The sequence below is a fragment of the Anabas testudineus genome, chromosome 4 (genome assembly GCF_900324465.2).
Source record: "Anabas testudineus chromosome 4, fAnaTes1.2, whole genome shotgun sequence".
Taxonomy (NCBI): Eukaryota; Metazoa; Chordata; class Actinopteri; order Anabantiformes; family Anabantidae; genus Anabas; species Anabas testudineus.
In genome coordinates, this window is record NC_046613.1 from 18195090 (window position 1) to 18217612 (window position 22523).

Sequence of the window (22523 nt, forward strand, 5' to 3'; positions counted from 1 at the left end):
ACTGCTCCAAAATATCTAGGGAGAATGAGGGGAAAAACCTGTTTGAAAGGCAGTGTGAGAGACTTCTGGTTTTGTGTGGAGGGAAAATAGACTACATTCACAAGCTATTTTAATGGCTGTTTCAAGATGAGAAACTCAGGCCTTGTCATGTCCAGACAACACAAAGATTGGTCAGCAATCGCTGCTTTGGCATTATTGTTCTTCAACAAAGTCACCGCTAGTGTATTGTAGAAGACACACAATGCTGACATGACCAAAAGCCAGTTTGGTTTTGTAGCTGTAATTTCCCTTTACACAACGATCTACCTTAATTTCTTGTGTAAACAACAAATGACACATTAAGTCTTCATTATAAAGCTGTTATATATGTTCATTTATAACAGCTGTTATATAGCTGTTATAAATGAACATTCAGACAAATTGTGTATTTGCTGTTATACCACAGCAGATATCTGTTGGTTGTAGGTATCATTTCACATGGGCCAAGTCGAGCAGTGTCTTTCTCTGTAGCTACATCTCCTTCTCTATAGAGATATTGCTAGAGGACAAAGAAGGGTAATGTAATTTCTGAATCTGAATGCTGCCTGGAAGATGATACTCTCTGTTGACTCCTGTTAGCATGATCATGAGGTTAGGCTTCAGAAAACACAGCTGTTCTGAGGAAGACCAGACTCTCAGATGAAATACTGTGTAAAACAATTCTATATTTAGAACACAGAAAAGAAAACAAGCAAAACATTGCCTCTTTTTTTTTTTCATGAAATTTGTCCCCATTTTTTTTTTTACTATAACCCCCCCCAGCCTTGCAGACAAACACAGCGTCAGCCCTGTGGTACAGAATGTCACATCTGATATCCTGGTGCCAGAGGTGATGAAGCTAATTTGGTGGTCATTCAGTGACATGGCTAACAAACAAAGCCCTTATTGGTCCTGGAGCACTGGAAACTCTGTGCTGTGCTATGAAATGCTCTGTTTTGCATTGTGAAAGACCATGAGTCGTTGCTACAGGGCCTTTTTGCAACTTCAGGCCTTGGGACTTTTGTCATGCAGTGGTTTGCACATCTGGGTGTGGATATTTGGTTCAAATGTTTAACTGAACTAAAAGGTAGGCTCCTAAAACCTCCACTTAACCAGTTTAATACCCAAATAATAAAGTATTCATAGACTTTTTGACATTTTTGACTCTACGCATGTTTTGCTGTTGGCTGTGAGCTTACACTTAAACGTATTTTCATGTAGAATACAGAAGGGTATTGTATTGTACAGTATTGTATAACATGCTACAGTATACACTGATGTGGTGCATCAGTCTAAATCAGGGGTGTCCAGTCCCAGTCCTCGAGGTCCACTGTCCTGCTTGTTTTTCAAGCGGTCCCGCACTCCCACAACTTCCGTTTGGCAGAATATGTTACACCCTATTTACAGCCGGGACGTTTTCTCTTTCAAAGTCTTTATTTAGTAAGTCATACTTTCTAAAACATTTAGAATCTGGATTATAACAGCAAGATCAGCCAGCAAAAATTAAGTGCACTTTCACAGATTATGTATTTGCAGTTTCTGTTTTAGCTGAGGTGTGATTGTGATATGGCATTTTGAAGGGCTGTGAATGTAGTGATGGTGTGCAGGCATAGCCCAAACCCCCAGGGCCTCTTCTTCTAAATGCCTGGTGGGTGGGGGGCTCTCCCTCTTTTATACAGCCTCTTCCTTCACACACTAAGCTGGTTTCTGAGGGATCACGCAACTGCCTTAAATGGGTTTTTTGTGTTTTTGTCTTTCCTTACAGAGTCAGCAATTTGTCAATATAACTTGTTTATTCTCCGTGATTGACAGTAAGAATTGGTTTCACCTAAGAAAAGGCGGCAGATGAGGAAGAAAGAGAGAAGGGTAGTGTGGCTAGCGGCCTCTTTTTCAGCTGGTACCGTGGCTGTCTGTCACTCTTCTTTTATCATTGAAATTGGAGTTTATATTTTACAAGCTTGAGTAGAATGTTTTTGTTTTTCAAGTGATTATTAGCATCCTCCTTAGCTGCTGTCTCTGGCTGGTGAAATGAGAACATCAAATGATTCTCTGCACTAACGAAGCAGTGTGGGCTGGCTGGTTCCTGCCTTTTGCGGCAAGGCACCTGCCGAAGTGACAGGCTGGCAACAAAAGGCCCCTTGCCACAAGAGAGCTGTCAGTGCTGCTGTGGAGTGTGCCGGACAATAGAGCAGAGAGGTGGCTTGGGCTTTTAGCCACGTGCCAGCTCGTGTCGACAACACACAGGAGCAACAGAGCACAGATGAGCACAGATGGGAGGAGGTGGGGAGGATAAGAGCAGTACACATAGGGCAAGGAAGGGGAGAGTGGCTGACACCTGCATGTGCTTAAGGTCTTTTCTCATTGATGGGCATCTTTTCTATAGTGGCTGAGGATGGAAAATTAAACTGAGATAGAAAGGGACACACAAATGTGCAGGTGTTCACGTGCAGTCAGGCACACAGATGAAGACAGAGGAGACTTCAGTGTTGCTAATGGGATTACTGGTTCATGGAGGGTTAGGTGATACTGCAGATGTTTTTTTATAATAATGTTGCAGTAGGGTGAAATGTAGACACACGGGATATGAGCACAGTGATAGTTTATTTGGATTGTTTTCGAATAAATCATTTCAGGCCTCACATGAAGCCCAGGCTGTTTGTGCTGTGCTATTTACTTCTGCAGTGAAATAATCATTAGCCTATAAAAATCTGAAAGTGAAAAATGTAAAGGAGGACTATAAATAGTTAGCAAGCAGTATTATGGATCACTGGCCTTGTAATGTCCCAGTGGACCTCGCTTTTCTTTGCTTTAATTTCCTTTTTTATCATTTTGCAGTGCTCTCTCAACTATAGTGAATGTGAAGGTCTGAGTTGCATGGAAACCAATCACCAATTGCATTTTTTTATACTTTTGTCTTGTTTTGCATACGTTTCATGTCAGGCCCACTTCATAAGCATGTCTGCTCACATCGAAGCAATAAATTGAAAGTAGAGTTGGACTGACAAAGTGGCAGCTACGTTGGAGGTATTGGTGTCTGCCTACCTATAAGTAAGGAAAATTTAGATTTTAAAATTGCAGAATATATGTATGAGGTAATTTATTAATCTTATTAGATTATTTTCCAATCTCAATATATATTGTGGTCACAGGTCTTAAAAATAACCACATGCAAACAGATCTGCATAAGAAACGTTTGCTTTTTTTGTTAATAAGATATTAAAACAACAATGTGTTTATTGGACTTTGTTATACCCTACAGCTACACAGATAGCTGTACTGGCATCATAAGTCCAGTTTTGATCATGCTGTATTTGGGAGAGGCTTAGAAAGCTACATTGAGTTTTATCAAATTCATGGATTGCTCCCTTCCACTTCCACCAACACACTCAGACATGAGACATGCACACACTTTGTGCAGCCTGAAAGGGACCTGGCCATTAATCCAGCCATGTTCTGCCTGTTAAATAATGAATCCTGTTTGATGTCACTATTGTTGTTTGGGTACTCCGTCTATTTGAGATTCTGTAATATTCTCATGCTGAGTTGCTCCCTGATTAACTTCATGCTTTTGTAGGAAGATTTTGTGAAACTGAAAAGTCTAAATGGTTTGACTCTGTAGCGTGTTTGGCTGGCTTTGCAAAGCCTATTTCAAAGGTTTCTTCTTTATCTTTGTGTTGTGTGTGTGTGTGTTTTTTTTTTATTTTAGATTGAGAGACAATAAAGTTTCCTCTCTTCATTTTCTATTCCATCAAGTCAAGACCGTCTTACTCAAAGACCTCAAAGACTGGCTCACATGCTGAGGTGTAATTGGTCCTCTCCCACTCTCTGCCTCTCTCTCAGCTCTTGGTCCAACGAACATGAGTGCTTGCACATTTGGACTAATGATTTTGAATAGTGATTAAAATGAATTGGAGAGTGTGCTGCTTCAGTAGTATCTGGACCCCTCCATCATTAGTGGCTCTCTCCTCTCTCTTCCTCTTTTTTCTGTTTTTGTATCATCAGTGTTAGTCAAGCAGGGGTTTCAGACGAGGCCTGGGGTGGGCTTTCATGAGCACAGACTCAAAGATTTCTCCACTTCTTGTAATCATGGACACCACTCTTCTAGCACTTTCACTGTCGTCTTCTGGCTTCTCAAAGGTGCCTTTGATTCCCTCACATCCTACACCCAGGCCAGATAGTGTCACATTTTATTTTTCCTGTCTTCTTTTTAACTATCCCCCAACCCCACTCTTCACCCCATTTCTTACCCTTCTCTTTTCTTTCCTCCTTAGACCCGAGCTCATCAGCCAGTGTTCATATTTATTGTCCTCGGATTGAGAGCTGATTTAGCACTCTACTCTTTGGGACCGCTTAATTCCAGACCCCTTCCCCTTCACTTCCACATTCACCCCTCGACCCCCTCCCAGTTTGCCTTGATCCACCTTTTTATAATCATCTCCCTCTCTTTGTTTTTCCCTCTTCTCCCGTTTTAAATGAATAATGCAGGAGCGAGGAAATGGGGATTAAAGAGGAGCTAAAGCCAGTGCCAACTTTTGTGGTGCACAGCTCCACACCGTCTCTCACTGGTCCATGAGCACATCAGGGCTAACAAGCTTCTTTTTTCTCACTCTTGGCATTTTTCTCAGTTCTGCATCTGTCCCTCTCTGTCCTACTCTATCCCTTTGGTGCCCAACTCACTTTCTTCCTTCTCCTACTCAGTTTTGTCCCAGTTGACTGAAGATTTGCACTTTCATATCAAGGCTGGAAGACTAGTTGTCCATCATGCTGCCAAAAGTCAACTTTTACATAATTTCTAGTGTGCTTTTTTTAAGCCATGGGAAATAAAATCATACATTTACAAGTCGGACAATTCGTTTTTATAGTAAATGTTTAATTAAAGTGAGTGAGTTTAATTAAATTAGTGAGTTTATTAAAACTTCCAGAGTGGTGATGTAGGAAGAAGCCGTCTGTTCTGAAAGTTTGAAGAATAAGAAGATTCCATTAATGCCAGATTAAAGATGAATGGCCTCTTTTTAAAGAACAAATGTCTAAAAGCTGTAAACGTTGTTGTGGTTGACACAGCTTTATTTACAGATAACAATTTCTGTAGACATCTTTGGTGGCAGCTAGGGCTGCAGCTATTGATTATTTTAGTAATTGAGTATATTACAGATTATTCCAATGATTAGTCAAGTACAGTAATCAGAAATGATTTTGCTTTATTAAAGGACAGTAGTAAATAGACCAGAGAAAAAAGACAAGTCTTTAAAATAGACAAGTTTTTTTTTGTAGAAATATATTTGTTTTGCTTACATGGCAGACAGTAATATATATATCCTAACTAAACCCATTATGTGCATTTAAAGGCCATTTTTCATTCTGGGTTTTAAGAAAACATTTTCTAAAATCGAAATACTACCTCTACTAACAGTGCATAAATAATACCTTTGCAACTTTACTTTCAGAACTACAAGTTTCAACCTAACTGCAGCTCAGGCATAACGTCAAGCTTTGTGGCATTTGGAGGAGGCAAAAATTAGTGGATAGGAAGGTTGGAACAAAAGTTAACACAGACCAAAGTCTTGTATGGTCCAGTTTTGCAAACCTGCACACACAGAGCTTGGTACCAGACCACCCGTTAGCAGCACTTATCTCTAAAGCCAATGCGGACCTGACCTGACCCATATGCTAATGTTAGTTAAACACATGCTGCACAGTCACTTGCTTTCAGACCTGTCCATGATGTAGGTTATTTATAAGCAGGACTTGCCGAATAAGCTGTCTGAGGTTACTGTCCCATTAAGATGAACAGCCTACTTGCTCAGCTCTACAGTATTTGTTATTTGTGGAACTAAGTGACACAGGAAATCTGTTTACGTATCCTCCTAGATAACTTCTAGTTGCTCATCATTAGATGAGCTTAAACAATCTTTATCGTTATTGATCTTTTGTGTTTTCAGTCTCATCTTGACTATCTTCCATCTGTCTTAGGTTCAGTGTCTGGTCTGGATGCTTTCTGCTCTTATCTTGGGCACAAGTTTTCTTTGGTGCAACTTCTATCTTCTAATCTGCTGTACTGACATAGCCTCGTCTCGCCTCTCCCAGTAGTTAATAGACTGTTAGACTGTCAAGCTAGCTAGTTATATCCCGCATGGTGTTCAACTGTGTAATTTTGTGAATGAACAGTTATTAGTCTGCCATGGTGCCACATGTTATAAAGTTAAAACTATGAGTAAGGAGGATATGCACTCTCCACACACGCTAATCTATGCTCTGTAGTGTTTCTAGTGATTAAAAGTAATACATTTTCCTGTCTGCTGAAGTTTAAGAGCTGTTTATTCTGTGACATATGAAAAATACTGTAAAATTATAACCTGTTCACTGGATGAAACTAAGTTCAGTTTAATGATCATGAGGTGTACCACAAGCATTCAGACTGTGATGGTTGTATGATATTTACTGTTTCAAAGTTTGAAAAAAAGAAATCCTAGGTGATAAGGCATAGGATGTTGCTCACATCACAGTAGTTAATTGAGCATCTGTCACAGGAAAAAATAATAGATTTGAAATGTGTGACAAGAAGTGAGATATATATCAAATAGGAAAATAAAAGAAAGGCAACAAATCTGCTGTATGCTGAAAGTGTGAGAACAAAGAAGAATACTTTTAGTATCCTCTACCTCACGATTTTTCTCCTTTATCATATAATTGCTTACGATACGTATGATCGGACCAGCTGTGAGAATGTCTGGCTGGAGTCTCACTTAAGATGGCATGCAGTCAGAAAACATAGTTTATTTACAGTGAGTGGTTGGTGGTGTGGATATGAGCCTTTTTTCCTCATGTTCCTACACACAAAACCAACCATCGATTTATCGGCTTTGCTGCTGTACATTCTTACTAATGTACTGTAGTTCTACCCAAATAATCCACACCTGCTTGTGTAATGGAAATTTAGAGAATGCTATGAATAACGCAGTATGTGAAAATTATTTTGATTTAAATAATAATAGTGTGAGAGTCAGTATGATTGTCACTTCACAGTTGTGAAATAATGCCAAAATAAATATGAACCTAAATTGAGACTATAAATATATGTGTCATTTCTGATATGTCTCGTCACTAGTGCATTGCTTTGCTTTTGCTATATCTGTCTGTGGATAGGAACAGTAAGAGTGTGATCTTGCCTTGTTTATTTCTCTTGATTGAGTTAGCTTTGTTAATTGTGCTGTTTCCTGGTGTGTGTTAATCTAACATGGCAGTCTTAATTGATCTCGTTAAAGTGGGATGTGGGAGACGAAAGAACGTCAGGGAGCTCATATGCCCCCTGGTTATTTTGACACATAGACAATCAGAAACACAAGAGGGGGCTAAGGTTAGGGAGCGCAGTCAGGGTGCCAGCCCCAATCTAACAAAACACAAGGCTGATGTGCAAAGAATCATGACAAGCAGCAGGAAGGCCGGCTGGGTGCATAACTTGTAAGTCTCCTGTGACACCAAAATCAAAATGCCACAACACCCAGCTATGCAGACTTACACTCAGCCCTTTTAATAGGCTCAGTTTTGTATTCTTGGATCTTCTTTTTCTGTTGTTAACCATTTATTTCTTCATCAGCCTGACTGACATCATAATAGAACATTTTAAACAATTAAAGCAATAATAGATTTACATAATATGCAACATTCTTCCCTGCTACCATTGACAATCATCTCATCACCAGCGGTCCACAATATGTCATGCTACTGTGTGTTTGTGGTTGTCACAATCTCGTAAACATGCTTTCGAAATATCATCCCATCAGTTTTCATTGATGTCTTTTTTGAGATCACAGATTTTCCCCTATAGAATAATTTGCATTGCATAGATCTGCATAATAATAAGGAAAACAGATTTGCTTGTCGTCTTGAGTCCCGCAGATTCCTGAAGTTCTGATCTGATGAAAATACATGATTGTTATGTTTGGGCGTTCTAAGAGTTTTGCCTGTATGAAAGTTGTGGCAGTAGTTGGCTTTCAGAATTGTTTTTGTAGTTTGGGTTTATCAAAATAAGAAATGGGGTGGGGCATTCAAAACTCTCTAGTTTGGCATTTTGCTTCTAGCAGTGGTTGCCTTTAAACCCTTATTATTTGTTGAGCCTTTTTACATCTGAATTGATTTAAACCCGTCTGAAAAAAGCTCTTAATGTAAATTTCAGGAAATAACATTCCTAATATAGTCAGTGCATTCCCAAGAGAATTGTGTTGTGCAAACAGTTATTTTCATCATCTTCAAAGCTCACATGAAGGCCAGTGAACCCCCAGAAAGAATCACAACAGACTGCACACAAAAAGCATATAAATGTGCACTTAACAGTGCCACACATATATCTATTTATGTCAATCTACAGTCACAAGAAAAAGTAGAAGCACTGTTTGCAATTTTCTTATTTTCATAAATATAATAACAATATAATAAACAATATATACATATGATATACCACAATTATGATTATACAGTCTTTTTTGAATACACCTATTCAACACCTAGAGTAATGGCAGACTTTTGATTCTGATGTCACTAAATGTCCCATTAAGCTAGGTGTTTGCAAACCTGGATTCCAAGCAATTAAATGAGAATGAAGGTGTGTTTTAGAACTACCTTGACTTATAGACACCCAAACAGTGTCAGCGTGCTAGTCACAAGCTACACCAGCTAATGTGAGCCATGCCCACTGAAAAGAGATCCGAGAAGCCCTACAATTAAGTTTTTGATTTGCACATAGCTGGAAAGAGTTGCAGAATAATCTCACTGATGTGATGATGAACACTTAATATTGATCAGTTCATAGTTATACACAGCGCACATATACTGTATATAAAGGGAGATGATATTGTACTGTGGCTACTCTCCATAGAGGTGGGCGCCCAGGCACAACACAAGTGCTCAGTGAGGTGAAAAAGAACTCTAGAGTAACAGCTAAAAACCTGAAGGATTTATTGGAGCTGGCTAACATCTTTGTTCATGAGTCAACTATACTGCATACCACCATAAAAACATCATCCCAACAGGGGATTATGGTGATGAGAGCATTATGATTTTGGACCTAGACTTCTTGCCATTGTGTAGGGGAAAATCAATTCAGAAGATTCTCATGGTATCCAACAGGATAGCGCAAGGGTGCCTGGCCCAGGCAGAGCCCAGACCTCAGCCCAATAAAGATCCTGTGGAATGACCTCCAGAGAGCTGCTTATACCAGACATCCTTATAACAAGTTATGGTTGAGCTGAAACCAAAAACACTGTACTTTTTCCACCATCGCTCTTAGGGTTGAGTGTCGGTTGAATTTTATCAATTCCACTTCAGATTCTAATTCTGGTTCTTATATATCTTGCTTTTAATCATAAAGCATGATTAAAAACAAACTTCACACACACTCTCAGACTCCCTCAAACATTACAGGTATATGGCAATATGTTGTCTTAGCTTCATGTTGAATACATGCAACACTTCACCTCCACTCGTGTGTTGTGTCATCAACAAGTAAACAAAAATCATTCATAAAGGAATTATGAGTAAATTGTTGTTTATAATAATATCATTATATTATATGCTATTGTATTATGTGTTCAGAGTGATCCAAGGGCATAATCTGAACCAGAGTCTGAATACCTGCTACATATAAGACATGAATAGAAATCCTGGAATCTTTGGCTAATTGCATGTCTGAATATAATTTTTGCATCATTTTTTGTTCAACGCCCTGTGTAAATTATTCATTCAGGTAACCTTTCATATTATGGCACCGTATGTTTTAAATGCAGTGATGAGCCAAGCAACTGGCGGTGGAGTATCTTATGCAATTAGCTTGCTACTAGACTACATGCCAGGACATGAAATTACACAGAGCCAGTGGCATACACCCATACCTGAGACACTCACCTCTGTTTGGCCTATATCTTCTCAGTAAACCGAAAATTAAGTGGAACTGCTTAAATGCTGGTATAACCAGTAATTCCCATGAAAGCATTCTTGGAGGAATGCCAAGGAAAGACGGAGTGGCATTATCTCTGCTTTGTTCATATTATTATCGCTGCCTGTTGTGGCTCTAACACACTGCAACTTGAGAGAGACCCAAACAAAGAGTGTCAAATCCTCTGGCATGCTGTGGGATCCAGTTCTGCTGAAACTGGACACTAAAGCAGCAGCAGCAGCCATTACCCAGTAGTTCAGCGCTGAACAACACAAAACTTTGAGGTTTTTATTTTCTCATGTGAATTGTTTTTTAGACTACAATATTTTTAAAGGAAATAACTACAGTGTTTTTTCTGATTGACATAGTTTAGTTGGCTAACCAGAAGTTCTGTTTTGTGCTTTTTTTGTTGTTGTCAGAGGTGTAAAGGATCAAGCTCCTAACACCAAGGATATGGACACGCAGCCACAAGGACGGCAAGCAGCCGTGCCAGTGTTTCAGCCCCAGGTAACCCCACACAGAGACATGCACACTTGAACACAAGCCCAGCTGCTAACAAGAGCCATGAAGTAGGATGGCATACACAACAGTGGACTGAAAACATTTGGGTTTGACATAAAAAGATAAATATAAGTCAAAAGATCAGCATTTCAGCTTTTATTTTGATTATTATTATCTTTCATTCTTAGCTTCAGGTGGATCTTATATTATTCTATAAGTACCACAGCCATTACCCTGTAAAACAAATGCCTTCTGCTGCAAAAATACAATCCTTGTAGCAGGCAATGCAGAGTTAACTTATGAAGTAATGAAGTGTAGATGAGGGCTAGTTAGCAGGTTCTTCTGCTTCTCCGGTGGGACTGTTAGCATTTAAAGTTAGCATTACAGCTGTACCCAGCATTAGTTGGGATTACTTTGCTGGCTGTGTCATACTCGCTGCCCCGATAGACCGTTTGCATACAGATCACACAATATAATCCCAGTACTTTTTTTAGTACTTAAAATAACCATCTCTACTAGTAGTAGTAGTGATGAATTCAAGTTAGCTAACTTTAGCTATAGTCAATGATTAGGCTTACTTTTTTGAGAAAGAAAACATGCCAACTCCATGTCCATCTAAATTTAAATACCTCTGGGGTCTAGACAGTCTCATGTTTGGCAACCGCTGGTGTCCAGATATTACTGAGCAGCTATGCAGTGGGCAGGATCGCCAAGGTCCAAATAGGAACAGATATTCCACCCCATCAACAGGCATTTGAGCGTGAGCTTGAACTGTAGCATTGTCATCATAGAAGCTAAGCACGTTTCTTTAATCTTATGCAATGCTCATGGTATTATTTAGTATAGTAAATATATTATTCCTCGATTAATAACAATACAGTCAGTTTAGCTAATTATCTAGCTATAAATTGTTCAAGAAAGAGATCTATGCTTAAATTTTAGAAAAAATCTTTTTAGGTCTGTTTAAATTTTAGTATTAAAGTTGCTAAGGATTTTTAGTTCAATAAATGTTACATCACATTTTATTCTTTCATATAGTGACTGTACTAAAAGTAATAAAGACTTAGGCATTTCACATTGTTAATTTGTACAGTAGATGAATTGTCAGAGAGAAGTATTTATTAATTTATGATTAGATATCCCTTTATCCTTTCATTGTAAGCATAGCATTCCAACTGCCTTGTTTTGAACTGTAAATAAAATATTCGGTATCATTCCTTTTTCCCTGCGTCAATCAAGATATGCCATTTATTCCAAGCATCCTCCAGACCACTGTAGCATGGGTGTAAGACAGACAGCAGTGGATGAATGTTGAGTTGTTTCTATTGATCAGAGCTCTGGAGGCTGGCAGGGGCTGGCCTCCCTGCATGCTTCTCTTGGTTCGATACGACTCAGGTTTTCTCTGTGCAGATCTGGTCATTGTTGGATTTTAATACCGCCCTCCAACATCAGGCCCATTGATTTCTTTCCAGAAGGATGTTTTTGCCTCCATAACAATTGAATAGACTTTAAACAAAGAGGATCATCCGTATGCCCCAGAGTACATTTTTTTGTAAAAGAAACAGCACTAAAAATAGGCCTGTGCTTTCAGTTGTTTTTCTTGTGTATGCAAGGGCACTGCAACATTAACACAGGAATTGCCAAGGGGGTTAATTTATTCTAAGATTTGTAATTGCAAAATTAAGGATAATTGGGCTGCACACAGAAGAAAATCAGATAAAAGCTCTAATGATTAATTTGACTTAGGCAACACCCCCACGCATGCACACACAGACTCTAGATCTTCTGCTCATCTCCCAACAGTTGATTGTGTTATTGTTCTGGCTTAATGATTTCTCTCTCTGTTTTTCAATCTATTTCCAGCAGTTTACATCAGTGTTAATTCTAGGCCCACTTTTTGTGCTTATTGGTAGCACAGTGAACTTTCTATATTGCATCATATTTTTTCACTCTCACACAGCACATCTGAACCGATTTCACATTTAGTGGGAAATGGAGAGAGAGAGAGCCAGTTATGTATGTAGATGGCTGTCTAACCAGATGGGTTTCTTTCAACAAGTCCTGTATCTGTTTCACACTTTCCCAAGGTTCACTGTGCTTGGCAGCGCAGGGGGGAAAAAACCCACCAGACTCTTCCTGAAGAAATCTGAATTGTATATGTGATGAAGGATATTCTGTATCGCTTGCAATATCATTTCTCTTGGTCCCGAAGGTATGATGCATATGCATTAGGTAAACGAGATGAGCTAGTAAGATGTGCATTTTTAATGGTGCATTTGCTCTTTGAGTAAGTGGGTGGGTTGGCAAGGAGGCCCCCTCAGATCTGATTTTGATCGTCACAGCAGAGTTTTACAGACACGGATCTGTCTGTAAGTGCTGAGACAAGGCGGTGCAGTTGTGGAGCAGATTGAGAGGAGAAGAACGAGAAGCACCTTTGGGGTGAATCCTGCCGGTTTGACTGCTTGGCTGCCTCGCTAGCCGACTGGCTGAGGATGAATATTGCATGGTGCTGTGCTCAAGGGGCTGGTGACTGGTGAGGGTGGGAGTGGGCCCCACTGCCTGCCAGTTGCTGTCTCTGTCTCTCCTTGTATCCAACCCTGTCTCTCTTAGAGATTACATCCAGTCATCCGACAAATTGTATAAACACAAATTACATGTGAAAACAATATGTGTCCTAGTGTTTGGAAGCTGAAGACAGAATCCGTTTTTTTTTTTTATCATCCTGTGTTGGTCAGCAAACATCAACATCTGGTTGGAAATATGAAAAACAGTCGAGAGGCTCAATTGGTTAAACCTCAGTTCAGAATTATTTATTTTCTGTTGTATTTATAACAGCTCGGTGAGTTGAATAGGATGCTTACTTGATGATAATGTTTTTAAGAGCTTAGTTGTGGGTGTGAGTTCAGTGTGAACAGTGTGCCAAAATGGAGAGATGCATTATCAGATTTAGCCAGTTTAGTGTGGAGGTGCCTTGAGTCTCTCTCTCTCTCTCTCTCTCTCTCTCTCTCTCTCCCTCTCTCCCTCTCTCCCTCTGTATTCCTGCTTCCCCCTCTGTCTCCTTCCAAAGGAGACAGCACCTCTCTGCCGCTGGCCGTTCGGTGGCAGCCATTGGCACTACTGGGCTGTCACATCATACCCTCTCCCCTCTGCTGCTTGTCTTCCCCCCATCACCCTCTCTCTCCTTCTCCCTGTCTTCAGCATTCCCTCTTCCACTTTCCATGTGTCTTGTCAGTTGTGTTTGGCAATGGTGTCATTATTGGGCAGCCCGTATCACACTTCCTGCGAGGAACTGTCTGTCTGCTCTCACTGTCTCCTGCTCTCCTTTTCTCTCTTTTTCAATCCCCCTCCTAGTGAGCTGCCCATAGTGGTTGTGTGTCACCTTTGTACCCAGGATGCATTGTCCCTCACAGATGTTGCCCATAATGCCTCGCATGGCAGCCAGTTAATCTCTATCCCCTGCAGGTTGTCCTCATCACCAAACGTAAATTAAACGGGTCAACCAGACCACATGAAACAGCACTTAGGTAAGTTGAGAGAAACAAAAAAGGTCTTTAATATGTAGATAATAACCTTAAAAAAGACTTTGTGTTTTTTAATCCCCAACCTATTTTTGTCTGTGATTGAGCGTTTCCTTTTTTTACCTAACCCATTCACATTAATATGACACAGGAGACCTGTTTATCTGAAAGGCTCCTCCATCATATTTACCATAGACACAAACACAAAAGTTTAGATCCTTATAAGTAGTAGTCTGTACAGACCATCCCTCACAATTTAGTTTGTTAAGACACTGACCTGCATCATCCAGGGTCATACCTCTGTGACTTCCAGTGTGTGTGTGTGCGCGCGCAGGCCTTGTGTTTCAGCTGGGAGCTTCTGATTGTGTGACACCCGTGTGTGGCAGATGAGACGGCCTGTCAGTCAGCTGTGGCCTGGCTGCCCTTTGAAGGCCAGGCCAGGGGGCGAAGAGGTGCCGCAAATGGCCTGTGAAGTTTACATACACTGCCCACCGCTAAACAGATTAGCTCTAATGAAGTGTCTAATGCCGGGGCCGCTGGCTGACATAATCCTGCCTGGCAGCCCGGCCCCTTGGCTGCCAAAAAAACTGCCCTCCCTCCAGCCCTCTCTTCCGCCCTCGCACGGCCTCTGCTGCCACCCAGGGCGACTCCACACAAGGAGGTGCCCACTGTTAATCATGCCGGACAGTGTGCGATCTGACATGCAAATGTAGGTCATTGCATATGTAAATGTGTGATTACGGGGCTGGCATGCCAGGACACATTAGCAAGACTGTGCTCTCAGCAGGCGGTTGTCACAGCGCTTTAGAGGCTCATGCTAACATTTGTCAAGCTACCATGCAGCGAATGAAAGCAATGCCCTCTTGTCCTCTCTGCTCTCCTCCCCCTCCCTCATACCCCCCACCCCCATATTCTCTCTCTGTCTCTCTCTCTCTCTCTCTCTCTCTCTGTCTCTGTCTCTGATCTATAGAACTGAAAATGTATACTTGCTTCTCATCATTATTTTAAAGAACATAACACAATACCTTGTTACCTTGGTAGGTTTTCAATTTGCATCTCTTTAAATTACATTTAATTGTTGCTTTTATCAAAGCAGTATAGCAGTTATTTAGCACAATGGTAATGTTGAACAATAGGTTGTGGAGCATTATGTCATGCTCGCTGTCAGGGTGACTCTCAGACAGCTCAGGATGATGGTGGTGTCATGCTGTAAAATACACACACCTCGGCGGTGTTAATTGGACAGGGCATCTCATTGGTTCATGCCTCTTCTTTTGGCTGTCAAATTTAAAAAACAATGAAATGCTTAAATTGGTTCCCTCCTACCTCCTAGCCCTAAAATTTTAATGAACAGTCCAGTTTGCAGTGGTTTGATAATAGAAAATAGACAACATTTGCTATTGTTTTGTTCCAACAAATGGAAATTTGTTTTAGCCCTTTTACAAAAAAAACCTTCAGTTTGTTTATTATGATTAAAAAAAAAAATTGTCACATTGATGGTGGTGAAAATAATCAGCTGTACAACTAACCATGCAGATAAATTGAGTTAAATATCAAATTATAAGTGGTTTTGTTGGGTTTAATTGTTAATTTTCACTGAATAACTTCCCATTTTCTTCCTTGGTAGTATGTCGACAACAATGGGAATCTCTTATAGCCTCTGGTCTACGCTCATGGTAACTCTGTCAAACTGTGAAACACAAGTGAAGCGAACAAGTGTGATGACACTCCCTATGTTTTACTGCTTAGGAGATTAATTTTTGACCTTCTTCCCCTCTTCATCTTCCTTCCCTGCTTCCTAAGTCACTTGCCCCTGAGCTGCTCCCACAGCTATGTTGGCAGAAGCGCCAATGACATGTGGCATTCTGATATCTGTCACCTTCTGTTTTCTCCCGCCGACGCCTTGTACAAGTTTACCAAGAGGCTGGAAAGGTCATGTGGCCTGCTCTGTGCTTTCACACTTCATATCCAAGGGGCTCATTCTGGTTTATTTTTGAGCGCATTTTTTTATTGTTGAAGGTGAGTGTCTCAGCCTGCTCAGCCACTCTTTAAGTCTGTGGCCCAGTGCCAGACTCTCAGTGATATAACTTGGCAAACAAAGCAAGGCTGGTAACTCCTGTGAACTTAAAATCAAGTTAGATGTAATGATAAGTTGCCTTCATTGATGCAGTAGGGTCTTTTATTTCAGCCTTTAGGGAGATAATTTTTTTCACTTTTAAATCAGTGGTGTCCAGGAGCTGTCATTGCCACAGAACAGCACCAGTGAAGCTAGAGATGATTTGTTAGCCTGCTAAGCAAATGTAAAATATAATTACAAGGTTTAATTATGACATAGAAACCATTGACACACCATATATAAAATAAATAAAGATAAAAAGTTTGAACTAAGTGAAAGTCTGGTGTCAGCATGACCAATACCAGTTTGATTAGTCTCAAACAACTATGTATTTTTAAGTTAGCAATGTAAATACTGCTGCTGAAAAGCACCCCCACAACATGATGCTGCCACCACCATTCTTCACAGTTGGAATGGTGCCTGGTTTCCCCCCAGACACAATGTTTACAATTGAGGCCAAACCTTTCAATCTTGGTTTCATCAGACCAGAGAATCTTGTTCCTCACAGTCTGAGAGTCCTTTGGGTGCTTTTTTACAAACTCCAAGCGGGCTTCTATGTGCTTTGCACTGAGGTGAGGCTGTCATCTAACTACTCTGCCATAAAATACATATAGGTGGAGGGCTGCAAGGATGGTTGTCCTACTGGAACTTTTCCACACCAGAGTGACCTCACTTAAGCCAAATGGCTTTCTGGCTTAAGTGAGGTGTTGTGGTGTTGTGATTCCTGGAGTAAAATATGTGCATATTCCTTAAGACCTTTCACAGGGTGACACATCATCCTAATGCCAGTCAAATCCTCAGAAGCCTAGAGCACCCTCTCAGCAAAACAAACAACTGAAGTGGGCATCACCCACACCCTTCAGCCCTTATCCATTCCTCTTTCACCAGCCTGAAGATAGTTGCACTTCAGTAGCAAATGCATGTTGTTTGGAAATATGTTAATTTAGCTTTCTGTTTTCTTTCAGAAACCACTACAGCCAGATATGGGCCATAATGCACTGGCTAACTTCCACATTGAAAAGAAGATTGGTAGAGGGCAGTTCAGTGAGGTGTACCGGGCGAGGTACCTGCTAGACAACACATCAGTGGCCCTGAAGAAAGTCCAGGTAAAATATTGACTTTGGGCTGAACAATTTTGAAAAGTAATGTGTAATGTAATGAGTTAGTTTTTTAAAGTGCAAATTATTATACTAAAGTAAAGTCAAGCAATAAATATGACCAGAATAATATTGAAATATATAATATGAAATATAAACTAGACCTATAAGTTATAATGAAATTAGGTGATTTGTGAAGTGGTATGAATGTTTTTATTCAACTACTTTAATCAAAGTAGTATATTGACTAATTTGTTGAACTGCCAGCCTTGTAAACAATTAATCTCTTTTTCATCAAGATATTTGACTGTAGCAGAAAGTCATGAATCCACACTCTAATTTCCTTTAACTAACTTTATTAACTAAAGCCACAGTAAATAGGAAATAATTTAATTGTCAGTATGTTTACAGAGCAGGTTTAAGCAGGCGTAGCAGATCATCAAATATAATTTTTGTATTTTGTGATAAAATACATATAATCTCTACATATAACTGTAATGTTTATTATACTTTCAATATATAATTAGCATTTAATCAGTGTGTACACACAGATGTACAATATTAACTGATTTACACACGTATACATACCATCAGGAGAATATGCTGCTGTGGTTGAGCTTGTATACACATACACAAACCTTACACACCCCTTACATAGTGATATGTGTGTGAGTCTTACACAGATGTGAAACACCCATAGTCCCTCCAACGCCACCCTCCAGATAACAGCAACCATGTTTTGTGTTTAGTGATTTTTTTTTATTTTTATATATCTTCTCTCCATCTCTCCATCTCACTGTTTTTGTATATGTCATAACACCCCTCTCTGTCCTCTCTCTCTCCCCTTTTGATCTCTTGATAGATATTCGACTTGATGGATGCCAAAGCTCGGCAAGATTGCATCAAAGAGATAGACCTCCTTAAGGTAAAGAACCAGAGAAGAGGGAGACGGCGTCATGTGCTGTACTCTGTTCTCTTAAGGTGCCTCAGCTGAGACCTTCCACCACAGGAAAACAATTGATCTGCACCAGACGGCTTGGATTAGTGTTCTTTGTGTGTGCGTGTTCGTGTGCGTGCGTGTGCGTGTGTGTGTGTGTATGTGTGGACATGCACATGCACATATATGTGCACTTCCATGCATGGTTATAAATGCAGAAAAGGTATTTGTGTATTGTGCACTCAAGTGAGAAAGTGAATGAGTATGTGTGCGTGACTGTACAGTATGTGTCTCCTTATGTCTCTGAGCAAGGTTTGTGTGTGTCTGTGTGTGCGTGCATGTGTGTGTGAAGGGGTGCAGCAGTGTTACATCCCTCCAGGCTCACATTGACTCTTTTTTTTAATGGCAAAAATATTGTTTTTCATGTTTTTGTGATGTTTAGAACCAGGCAGCAGTGGATCAGCATGGAAATTTTGCATCCTTCCCCATGTGGCTCTTGATGCTTTACCTCCTCCCTTTCTTCATTTTTGCTTCACTTTTCTTCACCAATGAAGAGGTTTCATATATCAAACCACCTTAACCGTGTCAGCCAGCTTACACTCAAATACTAATGAACAATGTAATGACAGCTTAAATGTTTCCCCTGTCTGCAAAATTGTAGATTTGTGTCAAAGATGTGTGGTTTGGTTGTGTGTGTGTGTGCGTGTGTGTGTGTATTCATGCATCTCTGGTGTTTTTCTCCATATATGCAGCCTTTTAGTGCGTGTGTGCACTCCAGGCAGTTTGTGCACATACGCACACTCACTCACACACATTAGGGAGAACAAGAAAACAAAACCAATTAGTTTGTGCCACTCAAATATGTGAAGCTCCTGGGGCTCTTTGGGCCAATCACAGAAAACGATACTCAGATGCAGGCGAGACCATATAGAGAGATGTAATCTGAGTAGCAGATCATTGACTTGATGGCACGGATTCATCAGAATATTTCTGACCTCCCTAAGAGCGACCAGGGTAGGGTTAAATGTCTTACTCTTTTTCTTTATGCATTTCTCACTTTCCTTAATTTTCCCCCTGACTTTATGAATCCTCTTTCTACATATATTCTTTGTGTCTTTTTGTCTATACCTTATTTTCCCAGTTGCTGTGTCCTTCCATCCATCCTTCCTCCTTTCTGACTCCTTACCTGGTCTCCCCCACTCAGAGCTTTTTGTAAGCTGATTGCTAGTGAACATGGAAGTTATGTCTAGCCCTACGCTGCCCAGCCAGCCTGATAATAAAGGGCTGCATATGAGAGAGAGACAGTTCTTCTGCCTTATCCCTCACTAGACAGGCCAACAGGAGACACAGCCAAATCAGAATAATGAGAGGCACACTGGCATAGACCGACTGGAATGACACACATACTTGCGTGTGGTCACACAGCGGCATGTGTACACACACAGACATACTCAGTTATGGCCTTTCAACAGTCTGCCTCTTTGTTTGTTTGTCTGTCTATGTTTGTGTCTGCTCATTCATCTGTATTTTCCTGTTCTGGCATGATGATTTCAACTTGAGAATCTCACTCCTCACTCAGGCTTTTTGTCTAAATCCTTGTTGATAGGAATGGTGGTTGCCTGCTCCCTACCAATCTGCTAGTTTTACCATTGCAGAAATCTCACAGCTGTGTATTCCTTTTCCTTGTGGTTACTATCAAGCCCAGATTGTATTTTGAGGATTAATGATCTGCCCTAATCAGCAGTGCAGAGCTGTAATGCTGTCTGTGTGATTGCAGCTCTGTGTTTTGTGTGTCATAGTATCTGTTTATGTAAAACTATGTTTTGTGTGCATGTGTGTGTGTGTAAGTTCTACAGCTGATTAGATTATACCAGTGGTTTATGAACAAGACAGAAAACCAACAGCAGTCAGCCTCATCTAACCTGATACAAACACATTTCACTTTCATCTTTAGAGAAATTATATTTCTATTGCAAGTTTAGTATGTATTTAGTTTCTCTTCCAATGGACCGACAACTCAAAGCTGCGTGACTGCTCATTTTCCTATTCAGTGAATTGAAAAATATAAATATGTTGTGCAACACAAGGCAGAAATTTTAGCTTATGATCGACATCAGAAGCAGTTTTTACTTCATTGTCCTCAGCTGAAGTACAGTAGAATGTAACAGGATCTTTTCTGTCATTGTTCTTCATATTCCTACCAGCTGCTTTCCTGTGAGCATGTAATTCAATTTCTAAATACACTATAACCTAATTTATTATTGTGGTTAATTCTGTGCCATCAGATTGCATTAGTCAGTATCTTGTTCTTCTTTGAGGCACATCACCAGCTCGCCAAATATATCACATAGAGTCTTGCATGATTAAGTAATTACACACACCGGTGAGTCTCAGCCAGTGTGTGTAATTACATAATCATGCAAGACTCTATGTCATATTTACCAATGAACGCTTGTTGAATTACACTAGGCTTCTATCTATCATTTACATAAACATCTGCATGTGAACACATCTCTTCATTTCTCTGTAACATCCGCCTGAGGTTCAAGTAGTGGAATAGCAGTGGGTTGGGGAGGGGTTTTGGGGGGGCTTGTCATCACTGCCTGGCTGTGCTACAGTGTGGAGCCGTGCGGAACTGCCACTCTGAGCCAAAACTACATCTGGCAAAAGAGGACAAGGGAGGGAGAAAGAAAGATGGAGACATGAGGAAGAGAAAGGGAGAACGAATAAGGAAGAGAATTGCGGAGGGATGCAGAGATGGAGTGGAGAGTGTAGTGTAGCGTGGTGTACTCTACTGTACGCTCCTTTCCCCTCTTCTCGGCATCATTCAGAGCATGAACATTTCTTTAATCACAGCAGAGAAAGCAGAGCAGAACCGAGTGGAGGACGCGTGTCACACCGCTCCGTCTGCTCGCATCACGAACCCCCCTCTTTGACATCACCATGCCACATAGCTCCATGTCTCCAGCTCTCCACATATCATCCCTTTCTCCAACTCAGCTCACCTTGCGCCTTTTCGGCTCTTTTTTTTTTCTTCCTCACCTTTGTTCTCTTTTACTACCTCTTCACCCCGCCCTGTCTCCATCATTCCTTTTGCTTTTCTGTGTCACTGTCATTTGTTTTTTTTCCCTTCATTGCGCCTCCCCTGCTTCCTGTCTCCCTCTGTCCCTCCCCCTTTTCTCTTGCTCTGGATGGATGGAGACTTTTTGTTTACTACAGGGAATGCTGTTCCTGCCTTATTGACCAACCAACAGAAAGGAATCTCAGCCAGAGATAAGCCTGGGATGCTTGTTTTTCTGACTGCCAGCCATGTCAGCTTGTCAGGCGTGTGCGCGTGTGTGTGTGTCTCACACATGGGTTGCTGTCATCACAGACAGAGGGGTTGTTGTGACATGTCACCCAGCTTTGTCACACTTGAGGACAAAACCGTCTCATTAGGTCCACACTTACCAAATGCGAATTCCAAATATGGACTCAACTGTTTTGCTTTAATTGGTGGTGAAAGTACAGTGTATTGCACAACTCATGACATAAACCTCTGCTATTCATCAGCTGATAGGTTTGTTTTGATTGACAATTTTAAAAAGAAGATGCTGCTGACTGTAGCTTCTACAAAGAAAGATTTTCAGTCTCAGAATAGGTAGTGTGACCAAGCACACTCTCAATGTGACAAGTGTCACCAACAATTCTTTTCTTTACTTTTTCTTTCTTTGTCCATGATGTGTTTTTTTTTTCTCCCACAGCAATTGAACCACCCCAATGTGATAAAATACCATGCATCTTTTATTGAGGACAATGAGCTCAACATAGTACTGGAGTTGGCGGATGCTGGGGATCTCTCACAAATGATCAAGGTAAGAAACCCAAAGGAACGGTCACCCATTAGCTCACATGCAGGCAAATGAAAAAGCAGTTGAGTTTTTTTTTATGTGGTCATAAAATCCTTTGAGTAATACTCAATCATTCAATTGGCATGCATAAAAAAGAAAACAATTATACACTGCTAAAAAAGTATCAATCATAGTAAAGTCAGTTAAACTGAAATCTGCTCCCTCGTCCAAGAGGAACAGTTGGAGCACTGTGAGAGCCTCACAAAAAGACCTCCAGCTACTGGTGTGCATGTTTCAGACCAAACTGTCAGAAACAGACTCCACGGGCACAGGCTGAGGGACAGACATCCTCTAGTATGACCTATGCTCACAGCCCAGCACTGTGCAGCTAGATTGGCATTTGCCAGAGAACACCAGAAATGACATGTCTGCCATTGATGCCCCATTCTCTTTATAGATAAGAGCAGATTCACACCAAGCATATGACAGGTGTAAACAAATCTGGAAATGACGTGATGAACGTTAAGCTGCCTGCAACACCAAGGGATCAGATTGGACCACTGCATAAATGTCTAATG

General features: G+C 40.6%; 1 protein-coding gene across 1 annotated transcript in view; it reads left to right on the forward strand.

Moving 5' to 3' along the window:
* The window catches only part of nek7 (NIMA-related kinase 7), a 59422-nt gene that overhangs the window by 8948 nt on the left and 27951 nt on the right, over nucleotides 1-22523 (forward strand). The window contains exons 2-5 of the mRNA XM_026344794.1: nucleotides 10366-10453; nucleotides 17047-17187; nucleotides 18041-18103; nucleotides 21859-21969. Of these exons, the coding sequence (XP_026200579.1) occupies nucleotides 10400-10453; nucleotides 17047-17187; nucleotides 18041-18103; nucleotides 21859-21969 (369 nt within the window). The 5' untranslated portion in view covers nucleotides 10366-10399. The remainder of the gene's footprint in view (nucleotides 1-10365; nucleotides 10454-17046; nucleotides 17188-18040; nucleotides 18104-21858; nucleotides 21970-22523) is intronic.